The 18,589-nt window shown below is 50.8% G+C and overlaps 3 protein-coding genes across 13 annotated transcripts in view; 1 reads left to right on the top strand and 2 right to left on the bottom strand.

The window, feature by feature from the left end:
* LAMA5 (laminin subunit alpha 5) overlaps window positions 1-5,801 on the top strand; it is a 95,249-nt gene extending 89,448 nt beyond the window's left edge. Inside the window, exons 69-81 of the mRNA XM_075167066.1 lie at window positions 92-224; window positions 493-633; window positions 846-976; window positions 1,059-1,226; window positions 1,323-1,455; window positions 1,597-1,754; window positions 1,876-2,062; window positions 2,352-2,504; window positions 2,626-2,785; window positions 2,893-3,023; window positions 3,127-3,217; window positions 4,095-4,214; window positions 4,350-5,801. Coding sequence (XP_075023167.1) covers window positions 92-224; window positions 493-633; window positions 846-976; window positions 1,059-1,226; window positions 1,323-1,455; window positions 1,597-1,754; window positions 1,876-2,062; window positions 2,352-2,504; window positions 2,626-2,785; window positions 2,893-3,023; window positions 3,127-3,217; window positions 4,095-4,214; window positions 4,350-4,504 — 1,861 coding nt within the window. The 3' untranslated portion in view covers window positions 4,505-5,801. The remainder of the gene's footprint in view (window positions 1-91; window positions 225-492; window positions 634-845; window positions 977-1,058; window positions 1,227-1,322; window positions 1,456-1,596; window positions 1,755-1,875; window positions 2,063-2,351; window positions 2,505-2,625; window positions 2,786-2,892; window positions 3,024-3,126; window positions 3,218-4,094; window positions 4,215-4,349) is intronic.
* ADRM1 (ADRM1 26S proteasome ubiquitin receptor) lies at window positions 5,794-13,916 on the bottom strand. 2 transcript variants are annotated; one of them, XM_075166670.1, is made up of 10 exons: window positions 13,833-13,916; window positions 12,619-12,829; window positions 12,238-12,354; window positions 12,035-12,158; window positions 11,526-11,612; window positions 9,205-9,286; window positions 8,736-8,965; window positions 8,274-8,431; window positions 7,183-7,285; window positions 5,794-6,128 (listed from the first exon to the last, which is right to left on the bottom strand). In XM_075166670.1, the coding sequence occupies exons 2-10, from the start codon at window positions 12,826-12,828 to the stop codon at window positions 6,106-6,108; spliced, it is 1,134 nt and encodes a 377-aa protein (XP_075022771.1). In that variant the 5' UTR covers window position 12,829; window positions 13,833-13,916; the 3' UTR covers window positions 5,794-6,105. The 2 variants fall into 2 exon arrangements, with proteins under 2 accessions (XP_075022771.1, XP_075022770.1); XM_075166669.1 differs by lacking the exon at window positions 5,794-6,128 and adding an exon at window positions 6,266-6,491.
* Window positions 13,917-15,096: 1,180 nt separating this feature from the next.
* OSBPL2 (oxysterol binding protein like 2) overlaps window positions 15,097-18,589 on the bottom strand; it is a 39,544-nt gene continuing 36,051 nt past the window's right edge. For all 10 annotated transcript variants that reach the window (XR_012676300.1, XM_075166664.1, XM_075166666.1 and 7 more), the window contains one exon: window positions 15,097-17,840. Coding sequence is in view for 9 of the 10 variants with exons in the window: in XM_075166664.1 (XP_075022765.1) it covers window positions 17,738-17,840 (103 nt within the window). In the remaining variant the exon portion in view is untranslated. The remainder of the gene's footprint in view (window positions 17,841-18,589) is intronic.

The raw sequence follows: 18,589 nt of genomic DNA, 5'->3' as shown, positions 1-18,589 counted from the left end.
CACTCTGTTCGAAGGGCTGCAGGGCCAGATCCTGCCCAGGGCTGGATCCTGCCTGGGGCTGTCCTCGTAACACTGCTTGCTTCTCCTGTAGCTTGAAAGCGCTATTCCCCACGGGTGGGCCCATCCGGGGCTGCATGAAGGGCTTGAAGGCTCTCGGCAAATACGTCGATCTGAAGCGTATGAGCACCGTCGGCGTGAGCTACGGGTGCACCTCGGACCTCCTGGTAAGCACAAAGCCCTGGCAGTCTGGCCGGCATGCAGGGGAAAGGGAGCACAGGACCCCCAGGACAGGCCTGATCTCCCCTCATTCATGCAGAACCAAGCATAAAACCCCCAAGTCCTTGGTGTAGGGGGGTTGTGGGAAGGTGCTCCACATGGCTGGCCATAGTACCGGCCAGACCCAGCGAGGACCCGAGCGCCTCAGTCACCCTCCCAGCACCCCTGCAACGCCAGGGCCAGGCTCTCACCTTGCTTCCATGGTGTCCCTTGCAGGTGGCTCGCTCGGTCAGCATCCACGGCCACGGCTACCTGACCTTGGCCCTAAAGGACGTGCCAGGGCTGCGGGACTTCTACAGCGGCTTTGGCTTCCGGACGAGCCAGCGCAAGGGGCTGCTCTACCACCACGCTACCCAGGTGGGCACCTGCAGTCCCCCGGGTATCGGAGAAACATCTGCTCCTGCTCTGGGGATGGTGCTGCTTCCTCTTGGGAAAGGGAGGGACTTTGGTGGGGCCAAGGGATGAGTCCACAGTGAAATCTGCACCCTGAGCTCCTGGAGGTTGGTGGGGAAATGGAGCCTTCCTTGGGGTTCAGCTACTGAGCAGCAATGGGGCGATGCTTTCTGCAGGAGGGGACGTGCCAAGTGTCCCTCCAGAAGGGCCAGCTGACCTTGAACCTGCTGGAAACCGAAGTCACCACTGAAAATACCTATGCAGATGACAGGACCCACTACGTGGCCTTCTACAGCGATGCCCGTGGGTACGTGTCCTGGCGGTGCATGGGGGATGGCGCGCTGATGGCCTCAGGGACCCGCTCAGCCCACGCTGCTCATCCCCTGCAGGGTCCGACTGTACGTGGACGATGAGCTGCAAGACACCGCAGCAGGCACTGGGTCCAGCTGGCGGCAGCGACGGCAGGATGGGCGGCCGCTCTTCCAGCTTGGGGGCTCACCAGAGCCGGGTCCCCTCAGCAACCTCACCGGCTGCATCGGGAATGTCTTCGTCAAGCGGTGAGCGTTGCCGTGCCATTACCCTGAGAGCAGGGCTCAGCTCCCTCCTGCCTCCTGGCTGGCCCGGTGACGGGGACCCATTCTCCCTGTGTGTAGGATGTCAGAGCCACAGATGGTGGTGGACCTGCAGCAGAATGTGGAGAGCATCAACGTCACCATGAGCTGTCCTTGGGGTGAGCAGCCGCAGCAGCTCAGAGTCACTCCGAAGAAGGACAGGCGGAAACCCAAGGTACCAGCTGCTGCCAAAACTCCCCACATCCTCCTCCCCGTCCTCCTCAGATGCCACCGTTGCCCCCTCGCTGAGCACCTCTGCCCCGTGACACCTGCAGGGATGCTCCCCTCACACCATTCCTTGGTGCATCTTGTGTAGGTGCCGGGCAAGCCTGCCTCAAAGGACCGCCGCCACGATCGGGACGGGCTCTGCCAGCTGCACCCACAGCCCCGTGCAGCCAGGGGTACCTTCCGCTTTGGGGGTGCCCCAAGCAGTCGCTGGGAGTTCGAGGAGATCCCAGCCTCCTTTGGCTGGAGGTGAGGCTCACCCCATGCCCATCCCATACAAGCTCAGCCCCAGGGACCATCTCTTGGAGAGCAGGTGTACCTTGCGGTTGTGGGAGAGCAGGGTGCTCCCGTCACCCCCCTGTCCCTGCAGGTCCCATTTCTCCCTGGAGGTGAAGCTGAACTCCTCCAGCGGGCTGCTCTTCTATGTGGCGGGTGAGCGAGGCACCTTCATGGCTCTCTTCGTCTCCAACGGGCGCTTTGTCTTCCTGGTGGATGTCGGTGGGCGCCGGCTGCGCATCCGCAGCAAAGACAAGTACCGCGACCGGCGGTGGCACACGGTGAGCGGAGGGTCGGGGCTCAGCAGGACCTCCTTGAGCCACATCGCTCCTGTGAGCCCCCATGGCCGGGTGCCCGTGCGGGGGTTAGCTCGGTGCAGCCCTGCTCTGGGCATCGCTTCCTAATCGCACAAGGGACACCTGCGGTCCCATGGGAGCAAAGGGGACAGCAAAAACACAGCCAGGGCTGGCTGAACCTCTGAGCTGAGGTCTCCCTTCCTTGGGTACAGCCCTGGGGCTCCTCCCAACCCAGGAAGTCCCCAGCCCTGGCACTGACCTTTGGTCCTTGCAGGTCTTCTTCAGCAGAGACCAGGGCCGAGCCCAGCTGGTCATTGACGGACTGCGAGCCCAGGATGCTGCAATGGCCACCACGGGGCTCTTTGTGGCCCGGACCCCCTTGTATGTGGGGGGGATCCCAGCTGGAAAAGCCAAGGCTCACATACCGGTAAGGGCTTGGTGGTCCTATGGCATTGCCCCATCTCAGCGAGTTCCCAGTCCCGTGGCATTGCCCCATGCCTGCCCTTTTTTGGCCCCTCCACGCTCACTCTGGTGGCTGCTCTTCACAGGTTGCATCAGCCTCCAGCTTCGACGGCTGCCTGAGGAACCCACAGCTGGATGGGAGGCCCCTGGGTCCCCCCTCACGCACCTTCGGGGTGACACCGTGCTACGAGGGCGCACTGGAGAGCGGGGTCTTCTTTGCTGCGGATGGCGGGTCCGTCGTCCTAGGTACCCCACAGCAGCCTGGGCTGGCTCCCACGGCTCTGGGACTGGGAGGGATGCATCCCATGGGAGGTCCCTTGTCCCTCTCCTCACCAGTAGCATTTCTCTTCCAGCTGATGCAGTGGCAACTGAGCAGGACTTGGAGGTGACACTGGAGGTCCGTCCCCACAGTGCCTCTGGCCTCATCTTCCACATCGGCACGAGGAGAAGCCACCATCTCCTGCTGTACATGGAGGAGACGAAGGTAGTGGGAGGGTGGCTTCCCCACAGGTTTTCAGAGGCAGCAGCCATCTCCTGCCCATCCCGCTCAGCTCGCTGGGCTCTAATGGGTTTGTCTCACACACCAGGTCACTGTGAGAGCGAATGCTGGGGTTAACGAGTTCTCCGCATCGGTGACATGCCCATCTCTCTGTGACGGGCAGTGGCACACCATCGCAGGTGAGGTGACAGCCAGCACTTGGCTCTGGGACGCTGCTCCACTCCTGCTGCTCAGCCCACATCTCCTGGGGGGAGCCCAGGCCCCTTCCTTGGGTATTTAAACCCCAGCTCCCACCTGTATGCTATTAAGTCATTTCCTAATTAACAGTCCTTGCCTGATCTTGTTAGTGCTGTCAGATCTGGTGGGCAGGAGAGACAGGATGTTTCCCCAGGTCACGGAAAAGCCGGCGAGGCCAGGGGTGTCCCACGGTCCAGCTGGGCCGGTCCTGGCCTTGGCTCCATCCAGGGCTGTCGCGCTGAAAGCGAAAGCCCGACTTGCGCAGATTGTGTCCAAAGCCCTCAAAGACCAGGGATTTGCAGGATTCACACTTGTACGGGCAAAACTCAGCCTTTAATGTATTTGCCGTTGAGCAAGTGCTAAGGTTTTGCATCAAGCCCTTTCTGGGGGTGGGGGTCACAGCTACAAGCCCCCGTCTCAGCACAGCTCTATTTTAAGTCTTCATCTTGCTCAACCCAGCACTGGGTGAGAGCCATCATGTGCTCCTGGTGCATTTTCAGCTTCAGGACCTCTCCCCATCCGTGGCCGGAGCCAACCTGAGCTGATCCCCTTACGCCCGGCGTGTGCTGTCTCACCCCGCTGGGGGAGGGCAGCCCTCTTCACTAGATCAAGACACAGTGCTTTGTGGGTGGCTGCTGTGGCCGAACAACAGGTTTTGGGGGAGGCTCTCCAAACTCTGGGCATTTCCCAAGAGCCGGGCCAGGTCCTCTGACCCTCATGGTAGCTGTGCTCTGCTCCAGCACTGGTCTGTGCCAGAGGGCGGAGGTGGACTTGCTCTCCGGGTGAGGAAGCAGCACTGACTCTTGTTTTCTTTCGAAGTTACCAAATGGAAAAACATAATCCAGGTTGACGTGGACACGGAAGGCAACTACACAGTGGGACCCAGCCAGGCACCTGCACCCCGTGCAAGGGCGACCTTCTACGTGGGAGGGCTGCCAGGTGAGTTCGGAAAGACGAAATACCAGAACAAAATACCCTAAGGCCAAGAGAGATACTGTTCCAGGTGCAAGATACTTAATCCCCTGCCCTCTTATTAGCCAGACTAATGCTTGCTTTTACGTGTTCCTTCTGCAGAGACAGACAAGGCCAGCACAGTGTCACCGTTACCTCCCCTCCCTCATTACGTGGGCTGTCTAAGGAACCTGGTGATTAACCGGAGCCATGTGGACCTGCCGCGAGCCGGGACTGTCAGGGGCTCCGTTGGCCTTAAGGGTTGCCCCGTGCTGTAAGTAAGTGCACCTCCGTGTACAGCCGGACCGACAGAAAGCTGCACTGCTCCCTGGGCCCCAGACGTCACCTACTCGATAGCATTAACCGTGGTCCAACATACTTGATCTCCAGCGACTGCAGGCACAGGTCTGGGGCCAAAACCAGAGAGGGGCCACGAATCCATGGGGAAGGAGGGCAGGGGAGAAAGGTGGGGAGAAGGGGGCACTTTGGGGACATCTTTCACAAATATAACCAAAAAGTTGGAGCAGGATGTGGAGACAGGTCCGAGTCCTTCCCTGGTGGTCAAGCATCTGCAACAGGACTCGTGCTGCCACATGGCTCGTGGTAAGAGCAGCTGTCCTCTACAGAGCGAGGGCCGAAGCACACAGCAGCCGTGCACCACGTCCTAAATCCTGTTCCCTTTACCCCACACTTAGAACGCACATAGATTTAGTTCACGGAACACTTGAGGCTATTAATAACAGTCACAGACTGTCTTCTGCTAAAGGCTGTAGGCAGTTTCTGTTTTATAATAAATGCAATTAGGACAAACTGGATTAATTCCGTCACTTTTGTGTTTTTATAAGCAAGGACGCATTTAACCCCCGCCCCAAGGGCAGTCTCGGTTCACCTGCTGCCGCTACGCAAAGAGCTCTGCAAGGGGGAACTTGGACAAAATTCTGTTCACAGAATTAGCATCTTCTTATCAGATTAATTTATAAGAATCAAAAAAAAGGAACAAAATAGGCTGGGAGAACTGCTGAGGGAAAGCAGAAAGACACAAATACCACTCTGACTCTCTGCAGTTGCATTCAGCGCTGGTAGATACACTGACAAAAGTCCTGTTGCGTGAAGCAAGAAACTTGCTTGAAAGGGAATAAAGAAAGGTTACCTCCGAGTCTGGCTGGGTGCGAGAGGCGTCGCTTGGCCCTCACCCACCCTGCCAGCAGTTGCCTTCTCCTGCTCGGCCTCACTCATGCCTGTTGTAGTGCAGTCTTCACTTGAAAAGAACTTTTTCTCCCAAGACACCTAGTTCACTTGTGCACTTACACGTCATATATATATTTGTGTGTGTATATATATATATCTAGCCACCTGGGGACAAAATCTTGCTTCTGAAATGGACTTATAACTTATATCATTATATTGTGGGGGTTTTTTTTATGAGGGGTAAATATTGTAAAATGGGTTTTTAACATGTCCATCTTAAACAAATGTAATTATGACCTGTTTTTAAGTTGTAGTATTAAAGATGGTCTTTGTAAATCACCGGTACATACTTTGGAGTCAAATAAAGTTTTATGTTACCCTCTTTCACTTTACTGGTGTAGAGCAAGTATGAGGCTGGTCTAACTGTACCAGAAGAGGAATAATCACCACCTCAAAGTGGCACAAGAGGCACGTTACGGTTGTATTTGCCATAAGCAGCTCCCTCCTCGCAGGGCAGCGCTCTGATGTTCGTGAAGGTGACCCTCCTCGTGTTCAAAGGTGAAGTCCCGCACCCAGGACAGGGCGACCCTTGCAGCAGTACCTGTGGGACAACGCCTGGGTGAGCTGGCAACAACCTGGTGGGTCCAAAACTGGATGGCAGTCAGCAATGCGCCCTCGAGATGCTCATTACTCATACAGGTACAGGGCTCAACCCTTTTAGCACAAGGAAATCAGAATTAGTCTAGCCTGATGTCAAAAGCATCAAAACTGAACAGTAAGCAACTCCACTGAAAATAAAGAGCAAGTACTGCTTTAAGTGTGCCTGTTAAACAGACTCAGAAAGAACAGTATGGCAGATAAAGAAAATTCCTTTATTTGTAGATTTATATAAGCATAATATGAAGTTAGTAATCCTACTGCAGTTGCTTAAGTTAGTATCTAGGAATATCTGTAAGGAAGAGCAAATAACTTAATCTAAACTCATATCTTCCTCTTCATCTTTCTTGTCCTTAGAGTCTCCTTCCTTTTGGTCTGACTTGACACTGTTCTGCATTGCTTTGGCAAACGCTTCTACATCTAGAAGTTAAACACATTAGTTATTTAACTTTGCACTTTCTGGGATGGAGTTCATTGTCCACATGAGGTTAAGCTTCATTACTTGGAAAGTAAACAGTTGCTTTAATAAGAATCTATTAGCAGGGAAGAAAATTTTAACACTCATTCAATATATAACATGCATTTGGATCTCTCTGACATAGCCAGCACTTTGTGCACAGGCAGCCTAAGGCCAGAATTACTTCAGTCATGGAATGAATCCCAACAGCTTGTCAGGGAAAACTGATACCGCCCCCCCCCCAGTGCTACAGGCCCCTACTGTGTTCATTTATTTCAGATGAATCATTAAAGACTCCCTCAAAAAAGACATTCCTGAACAAGGTGGCTATGACATCTGCAGAGTCTTTTGCATCTCTACCAAGAAAACACCACCAAGGCTGCTCCGCACATCTCTTTGTAGAACCCTGACTTCTCTAAATGCACATCTGACATCACACTGTGTCTGGTAGGGAATGCCTGAGCCACTCGCCTTTTCATTGTAAGAAAAAGCAGTGCAAGAGTCAGCTTCTGACAGTTACTCAGCAGCTAATCATTACATTTCACATTCAATGGCTGTGTGCAGTGCAAAAAAAAAAACCACCAAACACCAAACCAAAACAAAAAAAGCCCCAACAAACCACTTCACCGTGTTCCCACCAGCACCAATACTTACCTCCTTTATTTGCTGCATCTACTGCCTCTGCGGGTAAGCCAAACTGACTCATTAGTGGGCCAAGCTGTCCTGAAGCTAAGGCAGCACTGAACATGCTCAATGCCTGTGAATTGGAGTCAACAGCGTCAAAAAAAAAGAAGTTTGCATCGTGTTTCTCCAGCACCAGGTGCTACTGTGCAATACCCGCGTGAGGCGCGTGGTCCTGTTAGGGCACGGTGAGCGTGCGGCCGGCCTGGGAGCAGCCGCTCTCCTTGATGAACTCCTGCACTGGGGCAGGCTTCGAAATGCCGCTACACCACAGGCCCCGTGTGGGCTCTGCAATCGGGAGCAACGTCTGCTCTTCACCAGCCAGATGCCAGTAAGCACCAACTGGTAAGCCCCGCTAGTCTGAGCAGCACAGCAAACCACAGCGGCATAGTCGCCAGTCGGTTTAGTGCATGGAAAACTTATATCTAGCTTTTAGCTAGCTGCAGACACTTTCAAATCACCACTTAAAAACATCCCTTGCTTCTGAGTCGGGACTGCTCAAGAGTTGCTGTAGTTTAAAACCAGTCATCTTAGCCACTGAAATTTTGCAAATGGACAAATTTCAATCAATCATCAGTGTAACTAGTTCAAATTGGCCTGTAATACACCAGCTTTAATCACACACAGACAGTCCTGGAATGAAGTACTAGTGTCGCAAGAGAAACAAGGGCTGTGGTGCTGTAAACATGAGCAGCTCTTATCTTCCCTTCCATGTGTTTAGTCACTTGAAATGACCTTTAAGGAAACTGCCAACGAGCCACTCTGACAGGGAATAATGAATTTGCTACTACTCCTGTCATTTGCCCAAGAGCATTTATAATCAAGAGAAAGGTAAAGCCCAATTCCAAAAGAAAAAGTAAAAAGCATTCTGATCTGCCCTTGGGTGACCGCAGGAAGGAAGAACTAGTGCTCATTAAACCATGTCCCTCCTCCTTTCCACTTCTGCTGAGCAACTTCCTACTCTGAACAGTGTCAGGAACCCGAAAAAGGAGGGCAAGGCGAACCATGACGCAGGGGGGAGGAGGGAAGGAGAACTGCACTTCCCGCGACAGCTAGGCATCTACCTGCTGAAACTGAGGAGACGTCAGGGTATTCTGGATCTCTTCCGCGGTCTGCGGCAGAGATTCCCCTGAGGGAAGGTAAGGCATCAACCGTTCTTGAACTTCAGCGTTGGCCAGGATGGGAGCCATTATCTCGGGAGTCAGAACAGTTGCCAGGTCAACTAGGAAGAAAATAAATGGTTGGCTGTTAGACTGTGCACAAAACCCCACGTTTTGTCTTGTAAACCAAATGGTCTAGTCAGAGGAGTACTGAAACGTAGTTAAAGCACACTGCTAGCATCCTTTCTCCCTCTCAGTTTTACAGTGAGAGTAAGACTCTTAAAGCAGGCAAGAACAGCACTCAAATGAAAAAAAGAACCAAAAAAATGTAAGAGACCTTTCAAACCAATTTGGAACAGGACAGGACAGTAAAACAGCTCCAAAGGACTCCTGGATCCAACAGCTGTCTGGTCAGAACACTGTTACCTTGCTGTCCTCCTGCTCCAGATGGCACATTCATAGTAGCTAAAATGTTCTGAAGGTCACTCAATTGAATGGGCTGGGTTGGGCTTGTGGCTGAGCTGGTTCCATTACCCGAACTTGGTACGGGGCTCGGACTGGTCACAGCCGCGGCCGCGGGCACGGACGGGGCAGGCGTTACACGTGTAGAAGAAGTTGTGGAAGATGGCGTCACAGCAGCTGATTGGCTGCGAGAGCTGGAGAAGATAATTAGTATAATTAATTCTCTGCAAAACACCAGCTTGCCTCTTGCATTTTGGATAGCTTCCTGTCGAGCCCTTACAATATGAAGAACTCCTACCCTCATTTTAGAGGGGTAATAAACAGTCTTGATTCCCACCATATTTCCTGTTCACTAGGCCACGATTCCTCCCACAGAAGTGGCAACTTTGCGTTACAAAGACACCACAAACCCAGACCAGACCAGGCACCCTACCTTGACGACGAGCTGCTGGTCGGGGGTCCCCCACTTCCAAGCAGACTGGCCAGCCCAGGACCCGTCAGCGCACCCAGCCCACCTTCCGTAAACATAAAAGAAGAACAGGTTTAGAAATTTGTTTCTTCAGTTCTTTCGCACCTCTCAGCTCTAGAGAGGTCACTCTTGTACCTGAAAGGTTTTATTTGCTAAAATAAAGGAGGAGGGGGTGAAAGAGCCCAGACCAACCCCCCCACCCCTTTCTGTAAATTAACAGCTCTCGTTTTCTGATCTTGCATCCCTATTAGAAAACTGCCTTAGAGAATTGCACGTTTTAGAAATGACTCAATTTCTAGATGTACACAAGGATAAAATTACTTCAGTTTGTGCCATATATACAATCATTGTAACACAGCCCTCTCCTCTTATCTACTGGTTCCCAAAAATCTTTTCTCTAAACTTTAAAGCCAAGGCCCTCAGCAGAAGATTACAGAGGCAGCCTTTGAGTCACCACCACTCTCTCCCCATACACCTGGGTTTTGCAGCTTCAAACCTAAGGCAGAGATGCAGCAGCAGAATCAGCTGAGTCCTTAAACACTTCAGAGGCAGAGCAAAGTAAGGACAACCCGCGCACAAAGTGCTCCCAGTAGAGCAGCGATCAGGAAACACAGCAGGAAACCAACACTCGGCCTTCGAGCCAACTGCCATATGCAAAAGCAATCAGGATCAGCCTCCTTCATCCCCACACCCCAACTACGAAGGACTTATCGCAGTGTCAAGAACATCAGCTAAGAGCTGGGAAAGGCCTGGCTTCTAAGTCCACTGGGCTGTCAGCGACTGATCGTCCCCCTACAATTCCTCCGAGGCACATCAGCCAAATGCTCCATTTACCACACGCTTCCCATCCAGTGGTTTCTTGTACCACATCTAATTAGATACAAGTCCCTACCCAAGCACCTGCGCTCATCACCCACCTTTTGGGAACTGTCTGCAAGCAGAGGACAGAACGACAGCGCTCCATTAGCGCAGACGTGATTAACTGAAGCTGCAGACCACTGGAGGTCAGAGCGAGCACCAGCCACCAGCTCCTCCTTCGTTCAGGACCCACTCCTACGGAACGCTTGTGCTCACCACTCGGAGAGCTTCCCCAGCAGCCGGAACGGCAGGGTGAAGCTAACCGGGCTGCAGCACACGCTCCTCTACTCAGTTTGTCCTTGCTAGGAAAGTTTACCCACAGCAAGAAAGCGCCTCTGTACTGAAAGAGATGCAAACCAGATGCAAAAGAACAAGATGCTACTGGAGAAGAGATCCACACAGATCATCACAACCACTGTTTGCTGAGGCAAGCAGATGGTTTTCTTTGCGTTACTGTAATGAGCTTCATGTCAAGCTGTCTTACGGCTAGACGTAGAGGCAAAGAAAGAAGAGCTGCTGAGAAAAAGTGTTGAGATGAAGAGGAAGAGAGTCTCAGGAGTCATGTGAAGCTTCAAGAAGGAAGATCTTTTCCAAACACATCCTAAAAAGCCAGAATCTTCCAACACTAACATTAGATTTGCATCTGAACACCCCACCAATATGAGATGTGCAGCTGAAGCTAAAAAGACACGAGCTAGATCCGCAAAAAAAATGGACTTTGGAGCTTAAGCACAGAACCTTAGTCACTGCCACCTGCTAAGCATTACGTTGCCTACTTCCATTCGAGGGTCTGACTTCTCAGGAAATGCTCTACTGGGCTTGGAGCACGGATAGCGTTAAGAACAGACCACAGCCGGGCCTCCAACACACCTCTCAGCCCCTTCAGAAAAACAGCGCGGTGATTCAAGCTCTCCCCAGTGTTGCCCGGAGAGAAAGCCCTAACCCGAGCCTTACTCCTCTGACTAGAGAGTGCTGTGGGGAGGGCACGCTCCAGCCCTCCTCTTGAACTCTTCCTACTTTGCACACAAATATTCACTGGATCAGAGACATGAGCAACTCCACAGCTTGGTAACTGGGACATTCACCAGGGATGAGTCCCTGGTTTTCAGTCCCTGCTCCAGTAAATATTTAGGAGGAAGAGGAGGGGTGGAAAAAAGGAGGGGGGAGGGGGAAGCAGAAGATTCTGTAGCGCAAGGAGCAGAACCGACGTTCCTTGCAGATCAAGCCCCAAGACGAGTGCCGTGTGGAATCTGGTACCCCTGGCATCCTTTTTTTGCCCCTTAGCTCATCTTTGAGGCAGGGCCTTGCTTTCTCACACGAAAGCAGCGCTATTCAAATCAATAGCACCACTTGAAAATATTGTCAGGTAAGATTTAACCTGGCAGGAGAAAATACCATTTTGGCATAAAGATATTAAAGCATTTTACCAAGTCCTCCTAAGCCCGTTGGTCCGATCAGCTGCATGAGCTGGTTATGGCTCATGTTTCCAAGAAGGCTTTGCAAGCCACCCTCACCTAAAAACAAAAACATTCTGAAACACAACATATTCACATAGTTTTTTTCACAGCACTCCGGCTCAAACAGCAGGAGATTAATTGGCATCACATTCTGTATGGAAAAAACAGTTTCAAGTGTTTACCGATTCATGATGCTCATAAAAGATAAATGCAACTTGGCTTCACAAAGAGGTAAGACTCCAGAGAATCTACTGGAAACAAAGAGAGATTTCTTCTGGCAGTCTTAACTTTCAGCCTGCACCTATTGTAACAGTACAGTTTATTTTGCTAAAAGCACGTTTACATTGCTGGTATTAACATTGTCCCCAACTCACCCTCCACAGTCATCAGGAATTTCTTCCTAGGGAACTATGAGTGCTTATTCTAAAAATAAATTTTAAAAAAGCGCCTCAGATGAAGGAGCAGAGAATGGACTGTACCTCCTAATGCCGAGAGCTCGTGGCCTCCGCTTGCATTTCCACCCAAAGCACCAGGCATTGGTGGATTGTTGAGATACTCGTTCACTTTACGGCAGTGTTCTTCATCCTTGTCCGTCTTCGGCTCCTGCAAGAAAGTTGCTCTTGGTACGAGGCAAACTGGAAGTATTTTGTTCCAAGACCTTTATTATTGGCTTCCCACAAACCTGCATCCAGAAGAAGAGTCGTTTTGATCCTGCCTTGAACTTCAATACATACACGCGGCCAGTAGTGCACTGAGGTACCCTCTTGAATTCACAGTCATCAGGAAAAATAATCAAATCCTGGAAAATGTGGCAGTAGAAACAAATGTTTGAGGAAATACATGAATATTCCTTTTAGCCTCCCAAAGACATCTGCCCTCCTCCCCAAACCTTCTTCCATCTGCTCCTCAGAGCAGAGAGGATTTGGAAGTGCAGGTCTGTCAGGCCACAGAGGCATTCTCATCCTATTTGTCTCAGAGAAGCTCTGTCAGCAGTGCCAGCGGAACAAGAACGAGACAGACCGTGACTTAATGCCTCAGCACTAAAACAAAAAACCATACTCACATCTTCCACATTGCCCGAAGTCCGGTCCTTCCAGCAGAAGTGAATGAGGGAGTCGTCAGTTTGCTGGATGTACACAAGGCCTTTTCTCTTGTCTGGGGTCACAGTGCTGCCTTTCAGGGACATCTTCCCTGCCCGAAATTCCACCAGGTATTTGCTCGAAGAGCCACGGGAGCCTGGCACCAGGCTTGGAAATAACGCACCTGAAGACATCCTGGAAAGAGAGAAAGAGCAGCAGATGTGATGAGAAACCTTCCCATATTCTTGCTTCTCAATATCAAATTTCAACCTTTCTCAAGTGAGCTCCACGAAAGGAACCTGTCCCGCTGCCTGCAGAATTTCAGGGCGACCCACAAGAGCTAAAGCGGAACGCGGGATGAAGACAGGACGCGCCAAAGATCTCCGCTAATAATGAGGAGCGTATTTGCTAAGGTTGAAAATGAAACCACCTTCCCCCTGACGCTTCCTTCTTTGGTTCGTATCATGGCTCACAGGACCAGGGACGTTTTAACTGCAGGAAGCCCTGCTTAAGGCTAAGCTCCAGACTCCTGCTTCAGCATCCCAGCGGAGGAGCGCAGGCTGCCCTGTGCCAGGGCCGGCCTGCACGGGTGACCCCCTCACGGCTCCGCACGCCGCCGCACCCGGCCTCGCCCACGGCAGCTCCGTGTCTCCCGAGGAACGCCTCTGCCAGCCGCGCGGGTCGAGGCGTTAGCGCCGGGGGAGCGGCCGGCCTGCATGACTCTGCAGTTGTTTTTAAGCTCGCGCTACCGCTTCACCCCCCGCGCTGCCCGATCCGAGCGCACCGCCGGTAGCGGCCGGTCAGACCCGGCCCCGCCGCGGGGGAGCCCGGCCGAGCCCCTCGCGCCCGCCAGGAGCGGAGCTGCCGGCACGCCGGGCCGCGGGGGCAGGCCGGCAGCACAGCCCGGCCCGGCCCGGCGCCGCGCAGGCCGCCCGCCCGGCCACGGCTGCCCCCGGCGCTGTCCGCCCGCCCGGAGGCCGCGATCTCCAGCCGGGCCCCCCGAGGCCGCCGGGCCGCGTCCCCTCAGGCCTCCCCCGGCAGCAGACCCCGCTCCCCCGCACAGGGCGCAGCCGACCCCCGGGCCGGCCCCAGCGGGCGCCGAGGCAGGCGGCGGGCCGGGCCGGGGCGGGCCGGGAGGAGCCGAGCGGCCCGCGGGGGAACCCGGCCGAGCCCGCCCCGCCGCCCCCCGCGCCGGTACCTGCCGCCGCCGCCCGCAGGCCCCGCGCCGCTCCGCTCTTCCTGCCCCGCGCGCCGGAACCCCGCCCGCCGCGGGGCGGGGCAGGGCGGCAGCGGGCGCCCCCGCGGCCCCGCGCGGTTGGACGGCGCCGCTGTCAGTCAGGGGCGGCGGCCCGAGGCGCCCTGCTGTGTCACGGCGGCGGAAGATGGCGGCGCCCCCGCCCCGCCCGCCGAGCGGGGGCCGGCGCCCGGCTCGTCCCCACACCACCTTCACTCCGTTCAGCGTAACCGCCGTGCCCGCAGACCTGCACGGGCCGGGGCTGCCGAAGAGAGGGGGGCGACGGCTATTCAGTACTGCACAAATCCACCTCGCTGAGGCGTCCCTCGGGCCACCGGGACGCGGCGCCGGGGGCTTCGCCAGCGGCCGGGAGCAGCGCGGGCTGTGAAACCCGCCCGGGCCCGCAGCGGGCTTCGGCCGTGACCTTGACAGAACTGAAGGATTGCTGCGTGGTGCCGGCGACTCAGAGCCGGGCTGGTCCCAGGGAGCCGGAGCTGCCGCAGCGCGGGGCCCCGCAGGCAGACGCAGTTATTCCCAGCGGGAGGGAGCGGAGCTTCAGCCCCCCCCCCCCACTCTGCTCATCTTGGCTTTTGAAAACGTTTTTTGGCAAAAAATATACTGATAAATTATTTTAAATTATTAAACAGGAATAAATACTGCTAATTAGTTCTAGTTTTTCTGGGTAATTTAGGGTCCTCATTAATCTGGGTACCAATAATTATATAAATGCCTGATGTCTGAAAAAGCTGCTCCCCATTTACAATGTGAGGTTGCCTCGAAGACCCCAACGCAGGCACTACTGAGCGACTGTAAAGTTCGTTTTTCACTTCCACTGCGCTGTTCGGTGGAAGTCCACCCCTGCTCCAGCCAGCCCGCGGCCTCCCGCCGCCCTCCTCGTCCCTGCCGCCACGCAGGTGTCCCACGCGACTCCCGCGCGGGGGGTCCCTCGCCATCGCCCCACGCCTCTCAGACCCGACGAACCGCAGGGCAACGGGTGCTGAGGAACCCGGTCCACCCAGGGTTGGGAAAAAGGCCGGGTGGCGGGGCGAGGGGGGCGTTCAAAGCTCTGACTTAAGTCATCTTTGTCTAATAAGCATCACGGTGAAATCAAGAAGTACAGCCCCGGGGCTGGCTGAACAAAGCCAGGCCTCTCCAGCCGCCCCCCGGCCCTACCAGACAGCTGCCCTGGTACGAACGTCTCGCTTACAAAAATCTCTCTGTCACCATCTAGAGGCCCAGAGGGTATTAAGTATTTATTATAATTTCTAGATGGTTTCTCTACATAGCTGTATTAACATATACTAACACAGTTATCTTATATACAGTGTTTAATCAAGTTATAAAAGTGACATTCTTTCAAAAGGTGCAAAGTTATTAACGTTTTTGACACGTAAACTACTGAGGCGAGATCTGCATCGAAAATAAACCTTTTTCACTTTCAGAGCAATCGAAATGCGGCTTTAGGAGTCCAATGCTAGCCAAGCATAGACATGTCGGCAGTGAGGGGAAAGTATTTTGTAAGTGTTGTCAATGAAGAACAATAAATTAAAAAAAAAAAAAAAAACAGATTTGGAACTAATATGAAATTTTACTAAAAACTTTACACTAAAGGAAGGGGAGAATGAAGTGTTCTTACTTTAGAAATCTTCCCAGTTTCTTTTTAAATCCCATGAAGATTCTATACTGAAGTTTGGATTAAACATGTTGTTACAATTGTTTCATGCTTTCACATAATGAAAAGGGTTTAGACCTTTGAATTTAAATCATAACTTAGATGAGAGGGATGCTGACCTGTACACTTCTTCGTATAAACAAGAGTATTTCTTTAGCAATTACTCTACAGTTTTTCCATCCAGGCAATTTCTATTTATATGTATTGTTTTAAAAACACTCCAGTATTAAACATACTATTTAGTTTAAGCAAGTTTTAAGCTCCCATGAGATGTTAAACTGGCTCAATACGTGAATCCTTTCAATCCTCACCTAACAAAGGGTTCCCCATGCTGCTTGCGGCGAGTTTGGAAAGAGGGTTACAATGCCTGGCATGGTCATTAAAGATCAATTTTTTATAAAAAGTATTTTTATGCTGTCCCATATGGAACAGCAATGTCTTTTAAAAAGTCAAGTGTCTATGCACTTATTAGGAACAAATACAACCCTGCTGTCTGCGCTGTATTACCAAGTCTGCCGTGTGAGTCCTGAAGACTTGCATCAGCACAGAGTACGATTTCTGGCAACAGAATAAAGTTGCCACGAGCACGTTTCAGACTAGGCCCTTATTTATTGCCTTGAAGTTTTACAGCTTCTCTTATTTTTCCAAATGAAGACAACTAAATCTCCCAAAAATTTAAAGTTAATCCAATCATTAGATGCATGATTTGATACAAAAATGTTTCTCCATGAGTATGTTAATTTTCTTTTGCTTTTTAACTGTGTAGCTGGGAGAGAAGCACTTCAAAAATCTACTCTTTGGATGAAATCACAGATGTGTCTGGACACCAATCAGGCCAGTTCTTCCATGAATTCCTGAAGTTGCTGGTGCTTAACACCAGCAGTTTCTGAATTACTGTAAACTTAACTGCAGTGTGGCCACTCTCCATTTTTGCCTGGTTACTCAAAAACTTTCATAAAAGAAGCAGCAATATTAGAATTAGTTTTAATTACTGAACCTAATTTTTCAAGGCTCTCTCCGCCCTACCCCCCCGAAGTGTACCACTTGAAAGAAAAGGAATGCGTCAATTCAGTAATTGATTATTTCCAGTATCATATGGCTTCAATGGTTCGATAAGGAACAAAAAAAATCCCACTTTTTGACAGCACATGCTCACAGAAAACTTGTAATAGGTATAACTCTGCCAAAGCTTTAAATTGATTCTGCTTTTTCACAACATACAAAACAGACATGACCTAATAATGAAAAACATGCAAACCAAAATGTCCCCAAAATATGAACCTGTGTAGATATACATACCAAAGTGCTTCCAAATAAAAGTTGAGTCTAGAAGCATACATAGTGCCAAAGCTGCCAAAGGTAGTGCAGAAAACTTAAGCCTCCAAGTGGTAGCAAGCAATATATTTTACATTCCTACAATTGCTTCCGAAGCTTCTCGTATTTTAAGAACAGCATTTGACTTCAGAAAAAGCACACTTTTTAATGCACCCTTCCCTTCTCCTAACGTATGCTTTATGTAATTTTATCACAGGTATACAGTTTAATGCTCACAGTGTCCAAAAGTTGTGAAGACTCTGTAACAGACAACTACAGTTTGAGAAGCTCAGGTTGTTTTTTGTTTCCCCAAGTCTCTGAATTATTGAATCGTACTGAGAGAGAGGGGCCAGGAGCTCCAGTCCCCACGTAGTGCTACATACCGTCTGGAAGTTCACATGCATCTCTTCACGGGGAGTATCGACAGTACTAGATTTGATCCTGTTGGTACCATATTAGCTTTTCATCCCTGCTCCGAGTTCCAAAAACTTCAGATTCTTCACTATTGTACTAAGTAACAAGGATATTATCTCTATTTTATTTAAGTTACGTAGTTTTCAAGGATGTTATGTGCTCTACCGGACACAGCGTATCTTCCTGACAAAGAAACTAGGGAAAAAAATGAAGAACCAAAGGTCCCTTTGAAAATTAGTGAAAACATGATGATTTCAGGTGCAGCTTTATGGAAAAAATGCAACAGTATTTAAATATTTGGCAATCCAACATTAGTGATAATTAAATCCTTGATTGTTGACCGATAGAATTTTTGTTAAAATTTACTTAGAAAAGCTGGTTTTTGCTATCAACAAAACCAGAGTAACTGGCTTGGAATGAAATCTAGTAACTAGATGTCCAGATGAGATGAGCAATTGGCTCCGTAATTTCAGTATATGTCTGGACAGTCTGAGAAGTTTCTATCAAAATAGCCACCTGAGTACAGCCAATCTGAAGTCCCAGTGTATGGGTTAGTGCCTTGATGAAACCACCTGTAAAAAAAAAAAAGAGAAAAAAGAAAGAAACAATAAAAGAAAAAGCAAACAGAGTGAACAGTTATTAATAGTGGAAAAGAGCAACTTTGTTTCTTTCACAAACATTGTAAAAAGACACTGGTAGTTCTTATCAGAAAAAAAATTCTCAGGAAATATTCTGAACATGAAAAATAAGGCATTAAGCTTCATACACAATTATCATCACACCTTATAAAGCATCCTTTTTTAAATTTTTTTTTTTTTTTTACATAAAGTCAAGGAGTATGAAATGGATTTTAAAATTGCTGTCCCATTCCAAATAAAAATAACATTGATACTCTAGATTATATATTGTTTATAAATATAAATTTTTACTTTAAAAGAATGCCAAATCAGTTAGACAATCCTTTTTGTAAACCTGTCCAAACAGGAAAGAGTTTTCTGCGATGGAGCTGTACTTTGCACAGAACATTAGCAGATGCTCACTTTTTAGCCATGTTGACTGAAAACAATTTTATGTTCTCTGGAAGAGATTTTCAAAGGCATTAACTGGAATTAGTCTGTAGCTGCTCCTCCAGGCTTTGGGAAGAGAATGCTTTCTCTTCTGAGTTTCATGAAATCATGGGAGCATCCCAAAGTTCTTGCCTTTGAAGGAAGCACCTGCAGTAACTGACCGTGAGCAGACGCTTGACTGCATAGCATTGGCATCTGTGAAAAGCAACCAGCGGGAGCAGGAGCCAAATCACACATTACTCCGTGGTGCATTC

Source organism: Calonectris borealis, chromosome 17, assembly GCF_964195595.1.
Source record: "Calonectris borealis chromosome 17, bCalBor7.hap1.2, whole genome shotgun sequence".
Classification (NCBI taxonomy): domain Eukaryota; kingdom Metazoa; phylum Chordata; class Aves; order Procellariiformes; family Procellariidae; genus Calonectris; species Calonectris borealis.
Note: the sequence above shows the minus strand (reverse complement) of the source record. Positions and strands in the feature narration are given on the sequence as shown.

Bases quoted from the DNA above. Each gene is read 5' to 3' on its own strand.
- ADRM1 (XM_075166669.1), bottom strand. From the start codon at position 12,828: ATGTCTTCAGGTGCGTTATTTCCAAGCCTGGTGCCAGGCTCCCGTGGC. The intron at 9,287-11,525 runs GTAAAATGCTTT...TGTTTACGGAAG, and splicing joins AACGGGCTTAGGAGGACTTG to GTGGGCTGGGTGCGCTGACG. The intron at 7,286-8,273 runs GTAGATGCCTAG...TCCAATTCACAG, and splicing joins CGTCTCCTCAGTTTCAGCAG to GCATTGAGCATGTTCAGTGC.